The sequence below is a fragment of the Canis lupus genome, chromosome 2 (assembly GCF_048164855.1).
Source record: "Canis lupus baileyi chromosome 2, mCanLup2.hap1, whole genome shotgun sequence".
Taxonomy (NCBI): Eukaryota; Metazoa; Chordata; class Mammalia; order Carnivora; family Canidae; genus Canis; species Canis lupus.
The window spans coordinates 33374454-33386549 of record NC_132839.1 but is presented as its reverse complement, the minus strand read 5'-3'; the positions used below and the strand labels follow the sequence as shown (position 1 = coordinate 33386549).

Genomic DNA, 12096 nt, shown 5'->3' with positions numbered 1-12096 from the left:
ATCATATCATGCATATTTTCAGACCACAATACTATGAAACTTGAAGTCAACCACAAGAAGAAATTTGAAAGGGTCCCAAATACTTGGAGGTTAAAGAACATCTACCAAAGAATGAATGGGCCAAGCAGGAAATTAAAGAACTTAAAAAATACATGGGAAAAAAAATACATGGAAACAAATGAAAATGAAAACACAACAGTTCAAAAGCTTTGGGGTGCAGCAAAAGCGGTCCTAAGAGGGAAGTGTATAGCAATACAGGCTTTCCTCAAGTAACAAGAAGTCTCAAATATGTAACCTAACCTATCTAAAGGAGCTGGAAAAAAAAAAAAAAGCAAATAAAACCTAAATCTAGCAGGAGAAGGGAAATAATAAAGATTAGAGCAGAAATCATGGGGTGCCTGGGTGGCTCAATCAGTTAAGTGTCTGCCTTTGTCTCATGTCATGATCCTAGAGTCCGGGGATCAAGCCCCAAGTCAGGCTTCCTGCTCAGCAGGGAGCCTGCTTCTCCCTCTCCCTCTGCCTGCTGCTCCCCCTGCTTGTACAATCTCTCTCTCAAATAAATAAATTTTAAAAAATTAGAGCAGAAATCAGTGATATAAAAATTAGAAAAACAGTAGAACACATCAACAAAGCTGATTCTTTGGAAGATTTAATAATATTGATAAACCCCTAGCCAGACTTATCAAAAAGAAAAGAGAAAGGACCCAAATAAATAAAATCATGAATGAAAGAGGAGAGATCACAGCCAACACCAAAGAAATGCGATTATAAGAGAATATTATGAGCAGTTATATGCTAACAAATTAGGCAATCTGGAAGAAATGAATGCATTCCTAGAAATATACGAATTACCAAAACTGAAACAGGAAGAAATAGAAAACCTAAACAGACTCATAATCAGTAAAGAAATTAAAGCAGTAATCAAAAACCTCCCAACAAACAGGAGTTGAGGGCCAGATGGCCTCCCAGTGGAATTTTACCAAACATTTAAAGACATAAAATCTATTTTCTGAAACTATTCCAGAAAATAGAAATGGAGGGAAAACTTCAAACTCATTCTATAAGGTCAGCATTACTTTGATTCCCAAACCAGACAAAGGCCCCATTAAAAAGGAGAATTGTAGACCAATATCCTTGATGAACATGGATGCAAAAATTCTCACCAAGATACTAGCTAATAGGATCCAATAGTATATTAAAAGGATTATTCACCACGACTGTGTGGAAATTATTTCTGGGCTGCAGTGGTGGTTCAGCATCTGCAAATCATTCAGTGTGATACTTCATATTAATAAAAGGATAAGAATCATATGATCCTGTCAAAGATGCAGAAAAAGCATTTGACAAAATACAGCATTCTTGTTGATAAAAACCATATGCTATGTAAGGATAGTGGGAGCATACCTCAATATCATAAAAACCATTACAAAAGACCCACAGTGAATATCATCCTCAATGGGGAAAAACAGAGCTTTTCCCATAAGATCAAGTACACAACACAGATGTCTGCTCGCACCACTGTGGCTAACTACAGCACTGGAAGTCCTACCTCAGCAATCAGACAACAGAAGGAAATAAAAAGCATCCAAATCAGCAAAGAACTCAAACTTTCACTCTTCACAGACGATATGATATTCTATGTAGAAACCCCAAAAGACTCCACCCAGAAATTGCTAGAACTGATTCAGGAATTCAACAAAGTGGCAGGATATAAAATCAGTACACAGAAATTAGTTGCATTTCTGTACACTAACAGAAGCATGACAAAGAGAAATTAAGGAATCATTCCCATTTGGAATTGCATCAAAACCAAAGAGATACCTAGGAATAAACCTAACCAAAGAGGTAAAGGATCTGTCCTTTGGAAACTATAGAATGCTTGTGAAAGAAATTGAGGAAGACACAAAAAGTGGCAAAAACATTCCATACTCATGGATTGGAAGAGCAAATATTATCAAAATGTCTGTGGTATCTAAAAGCAATCCACACATACAAAGCATTCCCTTAAAATACCATCAGCATTTTTCACAGAGCTGGAGCAAACAATCCTAAAATTTGTGTGAAATGAGAAAAAAAAACCAACTAGCCAAAGGAATGTTAAAAATGAAAACCGAAACTGGATGGAGGCATCACAATCTGAACTTTAAGCTGTATTACAAAGCTGTGATCATAAAGACAGTGTGGTACTGGCACAAAAACAGACACATTGATCAATGGAACAGAAGAGAGAACCCAGAAAAGGACCCTCAATGCTATGGTCATCTAATCTTTGACAAAGCAGGAAAGAATATCCACTGGAAAAAGGACAGTTTCTTCAACAAATGGTGTTGGGAAAATTGGACAGCCATGAGCAGAAAAATGAAACTGGCCCATTCTCCTACACCACACACACAAACTCAAAATGGGCGAAAGACCTAAATGTGAGACAGAAATCCACCAGAATCCTAGAGGAGAACACAGGCAGCAACTTCTGTGACCTCAGCCACAGTAACTTCTTGCTAGACAGGTCTCCAAAGGCAAGGGAAACAAAAGCCCTCCTTAATGTTCGTTTCCCAGAGTTAGGAGTGTCTCATGATTTGTCTTCCTCTCTAATTTTTCCCCACTCAGTCCCCGCCCCCTTCTCTTAGGATCCCTTTCACTATTAGAATTAGGTACTTTAGTTTGAACTGAAGAAACCTGTCAGATGAGCATTTTGACATATCTGAAATTGTGTAACTATGTGTTTCAGAGTTCGGGAGACCATCTTGCTGCAGGTTCCTGTCATACAGGCAGGAAGAGGAACCCATGTGATGGGAAGGCCTGGGCACCTGTTCATGTTTCTGCCTGACTGCATGGGGATATATTAGGGTAACCTAACAATACAAGAGACTGTGTAAAATGTCAAATCACTGAGTGAGTGAAAAGGTCTTCTGCCCAAATGGTTGAAAAAAGAGCTAAATCATAAATTCTAAGTTTTTTTTTTTTAAAGGTTTTATTTATTCATGAGCGACAGAGAGAGAGGGAGAGACACAGGCAGAGGGAGAAGCAGGCTCCATGCAGGGAGCCCGACGTGGGACTCCATCCCGGGTCTCCAGGATCACGCCCTGGGCCGAAGGCAGCACTAAACCGCTGGGCCACCCGGGGCTGCCCCTATAAATTCTAAATTATGAAAATTGAGTAACCTGTTTAAGCATCAAGTCATTGAACCCTATGCTCATAAAATTATCATATAAATGGGTTGCAGTAAATGCATGAGAGAACTGGACTTCAACATAAACTACATGCCAAAGAATATGTGTGACTCTGGGTGGCATCATGAGCCAAAAAATCATTTTTTATAAAGGTTTTACTTGTTTGGGTCAGTTTGTGTTCGTTGCAAAAAAAAAAAAAATCTGAATTTGCCACTTTTAGTGGTTACTCATGTTGCTATTTATAGAATAACTTAAAGAGTAAATAAGCAGTATGGCATTCATTGTTTTTAGTTTTATTTTCATGTAAAAACTGCTTTTTTGAAAAGATTTTATTTATTTATTCATAGAGACACAGAGAGACATAAGCAGAGAGAGAAGCAGGCTTCCTACAGGGAACCTGATGTGGGACTCGATCTGATCCAGGGACTCCAGGATCATGCCCTGGGCGGAAGGCAGACGCTCAACCACTGAGCCACCCAGGGGTCCCTAAAAACTCCTTTTTAAGTATGTAGTTTGTAAACCTCTTGCTTTATACTTTTCTCACATTTTTATCTCTTTCATAGGTACCTCCTATTTAACAGACATTGTGTGGTGGGCAGGCACAATTGCAAGTAAGTACCTGGTGTGGTGAAGAGTGTGTTTTCTTTCTTAAGATCAGTCATTCTTCTGGTTGGACTGGAGCGGGTGGAATGAGTGCAGCTCCAATCTTTGGGCTGAAGACCAATGTGGGAGGCATTGGAGGGAGGGAGGAGGTAGAGTTCCTGCTGCCTGCAATTAGTTCTGAATTTAGGCCAGGTCTGACTGTCTGGGCCCAAAGAAACTAAAACAGCTTCTGCTTACTCACCTGTAGTCAGGCTGTTGACATTTGGTGAAATTTCATGTTTTGTTGAACATAATTGGTTTTACAAAGGAGAGTTTCTTCACTTAGCCTTAAGTACAGGATCATGTAATAGCATATAAAAGAGGTCACACACAGAGGTTTATGTGCTATCATATAAAAATAATAAGATTGGAGTTTAGAGCCCTACATATATAAAGAAAAATTGTGTTAGAAAATTCATAAATATCATGAGGTTTATTTGTCACACATTGTCTTTTAGGCAAGGTGTTGTCTAGCAGATGATGTTTCCTTTTATTGAGGAGCTCATCTTAAAGCTCTGTCTTGATACAGTCCCAGTGCAGTCCTGTGCGGGCAGTAGTTTTTCCACTTGGTGTGCCAGCAGCATGTCACTGTGACCTAGTACTCTATACTGGAGTAGATTCCAGGCCATTGAAAGGACACAGGAGATTCTACATGACTAGTCTTAAAACAAGAATGTGTTACGGAAAGAGTGGAAATATACTTTGTTGCATCCACTGTCAATCACTGCCATTTAGTTTTGGAATTTCCACAGAGGGCTGAAACTACTTCTGAATGATTGGGTCCGTGATGCTGTAGGGCCTACTTTCCTCTGCTTTCAGGACCCTTAATTATGCAAACATTGCCCCACATTTGCATCCTTACAAGAAATGAATAGAAGAGCCCTTTCAGAGCAGAGCCTTGCCAAATTAAACTCTGTGATGATTGCTAAAAGTGAGCTGTAATTGCAAGTGATATCCTGTGATTCTCTTGACAGTGGCTGTTGGCCAGATTGGAAACTTCCTGGCTTACACAGCGGTCCCCACAGTCCTGGTGACTCCACTGGGTGCCCTTGGAGTGCCATTTGGGTGAGAACTGGGATTCTGTGTTTTGATTTTTAATGTGCAGTTTAGATTTTAAAAAACTTTTCATTTTAAGTATTTTTGTTCAAATAATAAAAGCAAAATTGTAACTGAAGCTAGGTCTTCAGTATTCTACTCTGTGGTTTAATTTTATCCCTTCGAAATGATTTTTGTGAATTATTACCCTTCTCTTAGAACTTTGTTTTAGTATATTTCAGACCCTAACTTATGCATGGACATGAGTGAATGTGATTCTGTTGTTCTCCTGTCTTTATCCTGAAAGACTTCTAGAAACTAAGGTGTTCCTGGTACCTTAGCAAGTGATTCTGAGAAATCACTAAGCAAAACTAGTCAGTTGGTGTTTTATTTGTATGCCTAGCATCCCCTACCAAACACTGAACAAATCTCTCACTCCACTCTGGGAAATTATGGAGGTGGCACCAATGGGTATAAAATAGAATTTATAACTCGTAACAGTTAATAGCAGATGAATCCCCATGCCCAGGAGAAGGGCTTCTGTGGTCTAAACGTCCAGGGGGAAATGAGGGTGGAGGGGCTTTGGGTTTTTATTGCAGTTAGAAAGTGAATGGGGTGAAGGTTTCCACACTCAGTTAAATTTTTGCCAGTACTAATGGACTGAGGACACTAGGGTCTGAGACTATGAGCAGGTTTTCTTATCACGTTGCCCAGATGTGGGGCTAAGGGAGGAAGGTAGGACTGGGGACTTGAAGGCTGCCAGCCATTATGCATTACAAGTGGAGTCTTTGTATTACATTTGAGTTACCTACAAAAATGATTTTATGAGCTATTAATTGAATAGCTCAACATACATCCTTCTATGAGCTTATTTATATTCTGTTTTACCTTTGAAGAAATTATTAAGAAACAGATATAATAAAAGAAATAAAATCCAAGTTTCTAACTCATTTATATATTGGCATTCTCCTGTATTCTAGACAGACTCCCAAATCCTTTCAGAGAAGTGGTGGGTCTATGATAGATAAATTTAAATTGTACTTTAAAGTCAATTAGGCTTTAAGAGTCTGTAGCCTAAAAAGCACAAATATGTTTTCTCCAGGTTGAAAATATGTTTGTAGAATGTTGTCCTTATCTAAACAGCAGACTAATATCACATGTAGCATGATGTTGCTTTGTGTTTGGATGGCCTGAAGAACTTGGATTGCATGAGTGATGCAATTCCACTTCAGGGAATCACTGCTCTAGCTTCCCAGAGCCCAGCCTCACTCTTTGATTTGTTCTTCTGAAAAAACATCAGGTAAATAAATCATCTGACGCTGGGGTCTTTGCACATTGAACATTTAATATGCATATATTAAAATATCTTGCCTAGTTAAGTTCCAAAGAACTATTCTCATGGACTTTGACAATTAAGTCACCTCACCAGAAATGTTCACTGCTCAAAGTCTTCAGGAGACAGACTAGAAATATAGAAGAGAGATAGAATAGACTAGAAATAGACTAGGGAGTCCCCAGATAGGTCTACTTTTCTCTAATGATTCAGTGTATGATAAAGTAATCATCACAATATAGTATTTTGAAAAGAAGTTAAAAACACTTTTTATTGGAAAATAATTTCCAAATTACAGAAAAGTTACAAGATTAAGAATAATCAAAACAGGTGATGGGTTAAATGGGTGATGGGGATTAAGGAGTACATTTGTTGTAATGAGCACCAAATGTAGTATGTAAGTATTGAAACACTATACTGTACACCTGAAACTAATATATTAACTGGAATTTAAATAAAAACTTAAAAGAATGATCAAAACAACATCCATATACCCCTCACCAGTGCACACGTACTGTTGATTTTTATCCCACTTCCTCCATCATTTGCTTTCTCTGTATCAAGATTTCTCAACTTTGGGGCAGCCCTGGTGGCTTAGTGGTTTAGCGCTGCCTTCAGCCCAGGGTGTGATCCTGGAGATCCGGGATCGAGTCCCATGTCAGGTTCCCTACATGGAGCCTGCTTCTCCCTCTGCCTGTCTCTCCCTCTCTCTCTCTCTCTGTGTCTCTAATAAATAAATAAAATCTTAAAAAAAAAAAAGATTTCTCAACTTCAACACTGTTGACCTTTGAGACTAGTCATTCTTTGTTGTGAGGACTGATTTGTCCATTGTGGGGTGCTTAGCATCTTTGGACTCCACCGATCAGATGTCAGTAGTACCCACCCAAAATGTGTCCAGACATTGCAAATGTCCTTGGGGGTGTGCAAATCACCCCCAGTTGAGAACTATAAATGTGGTGTTTGCTTTGTTTTTTGTTTGTTTGTTTATCCTTTGAGACTACATCTATCATGATTCTTCACCCTTAAATACATCAATTTGTGTTTCCTAACACTATAGATATTCTTTTAATAACCACAGTACAATGATCAATTTCAATAAATTTAACATTGTATTACATGTATCTAATCTGTCTTCTGTATTACAATTTTGTTAAATGACCCATTATATCCTTATTTTATGTCATTATCCTTTATTCGTTTATTTTTTACCATTTATGCCATTATTTCTTTTTTAAAGATTTTATTTATTTATTCATGATAGACAGAGAGAGAGAGAGAGAGAGAGAGGCAGAGACACAGGCAGAGGGAGAAGCAGGCTACACGCTGGGAGCCCGACGCGGGACTCGATCCCAGGACTCCAGGATCGCACCCTGGGCCAAAGGCAGGTGCCAAACCGCTGAGCCACCCAGGGATGCCCTATGCCATTATTTTTATGCCATTTTTTTCCTTTGTACCATCATTTTTTCTTCTAGTACAAGATCCAGTCAAGTATTGGGATTAAATGACTGCATTTAATTTTCATGTCTCTATTCTAAAAGAGAAATTTTTTTATTTAGGTAAATAGTGTTGGGAAAACTGGTAGACAATTTTGTAGGAATATCAGTTTAAATCATAGCACCGTCAAAATATGATCTAATCTAAGTAAATTAAATATTATATATAGAATGTCCATCAAATGTGGAGAGGCAAATACAACCAATGGTTTGTTGATACTATTCCAGTGTTCCAGTGCATGACTGAAGTGATATATTGAAGTATATTGTCCTGTTCGTAATGCAGAGTTGAGTGTTCTTTGTAAAGCTGTGGTAAACTCAGTCAGTTAATGTGCCCAATTATCTGTTGCACATAACTATAGACATTTTCTGTCTCTTATTTTTACTGAATAAACCTGCATCTCTAGTGTAACCTAGAATATGTACTATGGAGGTTGAATCTGTAAAAGAACAGGAAAAAAAAGGTTAGCTTGGCTTATGGCCTATATATAAGAAAAATATTTCTATTTTTACAACTTGAAAAAATGTCTTTCAGATCTTAAAAGGATAAGAAATTTCTAAAGTTTGATGTAATAATGAAAAGTTTAACATTCTACATTAAAAATAAAATGGAAAAAAGATTTAAATAAATATTACAGTAATTAAAGCTATGACATAAAGAATTTCTTAAATTGATGAGAATAGTATGAAAATCCCAGTAAATAAAATGACAAAGGGAAAACCTGACGATTTTTTTCATAAAAAAATACATTTATTGGGATGCCTGGGTGATTCAGTGGTTGAGCACCTCCCTTCAGCCCAGGGCATAATCCTGGAATCCCAGGATCGAGTCCCACAAAAGGCTCCTTGCATGGAGCCTGTTTCTCTCTCTGCCTGTGTCTCTACCTCTTTCTCTGTGTCTCTTATGAATAAATTTTTAGAAATCTTTAAAAAAAAGAAACTACATTTATTTCACTAATATTAACCCTCATTTTCAATAAAATGCACATAAGCAACCAGATGTAATAAATACCTGTTATTTAATAAATATTTCAAAAGTAATAAGAATGTTAGGATACCTGGTAAATATAACAAACTATAAATACGTACGTGTTCTTCTTTCTTTTCTCACCTTTAAAAAACATATATAAAATTTTATAAAGTAATAATTATAATGAAGTATTATTTGGTTTGTAAAAGACCCAAATAGCACAAAAAATAGTGCAAAAGGAAGTAAGTAGAAATTGAACTATAGAGGAATAGCATTATATCTCACTAGGGTTAATTTAGTATCAATTTAAAATGTATTCTGATAAACTCTAGAGAAACCATTAGAAGTTACTCAAAGAAGTATGGTGAAAAAAATAAGGAACTAAAATGTTTCACTAAAAAGATTTACTTAATGTAAGAGAAGACAGTAAGTGAAGAATTGGGAACAAAAAAACATGAGACATGTAGAAAAGAAATCTGACTCTTGATTTTGGCTCAGGTTATGATCTTAGGGTGGTGGGATCGAGCGTGCCATCAGGCTCTGCACTTGGTGCAGAATCTGCTTGGGGTTCTCTCCCTCTCCCTCTGCTTCTCTCTCTCTGTCTCTCTGAAATAAATAAATAAAATCAATTTTTTTTAAAGGCAGAGATTGTCAGGCAGGATAAAGATCCAGCTATATGCTGTCTACACAAGACATTTTAGATTCAAAGATATAAATTGAAAGTAAAAGGAAGGAAAGAAAATATATTATGCAAACAATACCATAAGAAAGTTGGAGAGGCTATATATCAGACAAAATAGATTATAAAACAAAAAATATTACTGATAGAGACATCTTGTAATGACAAAAGAGTCAATCCATTAGGAAGATGTAACAATTATAAACAAATATGCACTTAAAAACAGACCTTCAAAATATATGAAACATACCTGATAGAAAAACGAATAACAGACAATTCAATGATAATAGTTACAACTTGCAAAACCCAACTTTCAATAATGGATAGAAAAACTAGGCAAAAGATCAAGAAGGAAATAGAAGACTTGAATGACACTGTAAGTCACTGTAAGTCAACACTGGAGAATACTCCAGCCAACAACAGTAGAATTCATATTCTTTCAAGTGTATAAGGAATATTTTCCTGGATAGACCATATGCTAGGCCATAAAAAAGAATCACCAATAAATGTGAAAGGATTGAAACCATGCAAAGTACTTTCTGACTATAATTGAATGAAATCAGAAAGCAAAACCAGTGAATTTTTTTTTAATTTACAAATATGTGGAAATTAAATTGCTGCTAAAAGACCAATGGGTCAAAAAAGAACTTACAAAGGAAATTAGAAAATACTTTGAGATGAATAAAAATGAGGCGAAAACACACCAAAGCTCACATGACTCAGCTAAAGCAATATGCAGAGGGAAATTTATATCTGTAAATGCCTACATTAAAAAAAAAAAAAAAAAGGAAAGATCTCAAATCAACAATCTAACTTTCCATCTTAAGACACTGGGAAAAGAGGGCCAACTAAACCCAATGGAAATAGAAGGAAGGAAATAATAAATATTAGAATAGATAAATGACATAGAAACTAGAAATACAATAGCAAAAAGCAGACCCAAATATTGTCCTTTGAAAAGACCCAACAAAATTGATAACCTTTCAGTTACATTGACAGAGAAGACTGAAACTACTAAAATCAAGAACAAAAAGGGGATATTGGCATCAACTCTCCAGAGATTAGAAGAATTATAAGCAAATAAGATGAACACAGTATACCAACAAATTGGATAAGTTAGATGAAATGGACATATTCCTAGAAAAACTCAAACTACTGAAAATGCTTTAAAAATAGAAAGTCTGAATAGACCTACAAGTAAAGATTGGTTTCGTAATAAAAAAAAATTCCAACAAAGAAAAGTTCAGGGAGAGGTGGTTTCACTAGTGAATTCTTTGGAACATTTAAAGAATTAATAGAATTCTTCACAAACTCTTCTAAAAAAATAGGAGAAATGGGAGCCCTTCCCAACTTACACCATGGGGTAATATTACCCTGGTAACAAAACCAAAGAAATCACCAGAAAGGAAAACTACAAACCAATTCTCTTATTAATATGAATGGAGCAATCCTTAACAAAATACTAGCCAATTGAATTCATTAATATATAAAAAGACTTACACACCATGACCAAATAGGGTTTATCTCAAGAATGCAAGGTAGATTTAGGGTCAAAGTAAGTCAGTTAATATACTTCATCAATAGAATAAAGGTTAAACATATCTCAATAGACACACAAAAAAATCATTTTATAAAATTCAATACACTTTCATGATGAAAACATTATGCTAGAAATAGGAGGGCAACTGGGTGGCTCAGTTGGTTAGGCATATGACTCTTCATCTCAACTCAGGTCTTGATCTCAGGGTCATGAGTTAAAGCCCTGCATTGGGTCCCACACTGGGGGTTGAGCCTACTTTAAAAAATGCTAGAAATAGAGGGTAGCTTCCTAATCTGGCAAAGGACCTCTGAAACCCCCCCCAGCAAATATCATATTTAAGGTTAAGGACTGGATGATTTCCCCATAAGATCAAGAACAAGGCATCTGCTGGGGATCCCTGGGTGGCGCAGCGGTTTGGCGCCTGCCTTTGGCCCAGGACGCGATCCTGGAGATCTGGGATCGAATCCCACGTCGGGCTCCCGGTGCATGGAGCCTGCTTCTCCCTCTGCCTATGTCTCTGCCTCTCTCTCTCTCTCTCTCTGTGACTATCATAAATAAATAAAAATTAAAAAAAAATTTAAAAAAGGCATCTGCTTTTGCCACTTATATTCACGTTGTACCAAAGGTTCCAACCAATATAGTTGGGCAAGCAAATTGGAATGAGAATGGATTAAAAGACATCTTGATTTGGAAAGGAAGGAGTCAGACTATCTCTGTTAGCAGAGGACATGATCTTGCATATGGAAAATTCTATGGAACTGCTAAGAAACTATTAGAACAAATAAGTTCAGTAAGGATGCTGGATGTAAGATCAATATACAAAAATCAATTCTGTGTACAGTAGCAGTGAGCAAGACAAAAATGAAATTAAGAAAACAATTCAGTTATAAAATATTACCAAAACAAACTAGATACTTAAGAATTCATTTTTAAAAAGAAGCACAAAACTCAGTCTGAAAACTGTAATTCACATATCATATATCCATATTCACATGTTAACAAGAATTAATATTGTTAAGATGATGATACTAACTCATCTACAGATTCAGTGCACTATCAGAATCTTAGCTGACTTATTTGAAATTGATAAGCTGCTTCTAAAATTCATACAGAAATGCAAGAGAGAGATGCCTGGGTGCCTCAGTGGTTGAGCATCTGCCTTCAGCTCAGGGGTCCCAGAATCAAGTCCCTCATCAGGCTCCCTGCAGGGAGCCTTGCTTCTCCCTCTGCCTGT

General features: G+C 36.8%; 1 protein-coding gene across 4 annotated transcripts in view; it reads left to right on the top strand.

Moving 5' to 3' along the window:
* The window catches only part of NIPA1 (NIPA magnesium transporter 1), a 53077-nt gene that overhangs the window by 20313 nt on the left and 20668 nt on the right, over positions 1–12096 (top strand). For 2 of the 4 annotated variants that reach the window (XM_072795263.1, XM_072795266.1), the window contains exons 2-4: positions 2729–2847; positions 3734–3781; positions 4787–4877. In XM_072795263.1, the coding sequence (XP_072651364.1) occupies position 3781; positions 4787–4877 (92 nt within the window). In that variant the 5' untranslated portion in view covers positions 2729–2847; positions 3734–3780. The remainder of the gene's footprint in view (positions 1–2728; positions 2848–3733; positions 3782–4786; positions 4878–12096) is intronic. The other 2 variants (XM_072795259.1, XM_072795261.1) reach the window with 1 other exon arrangement.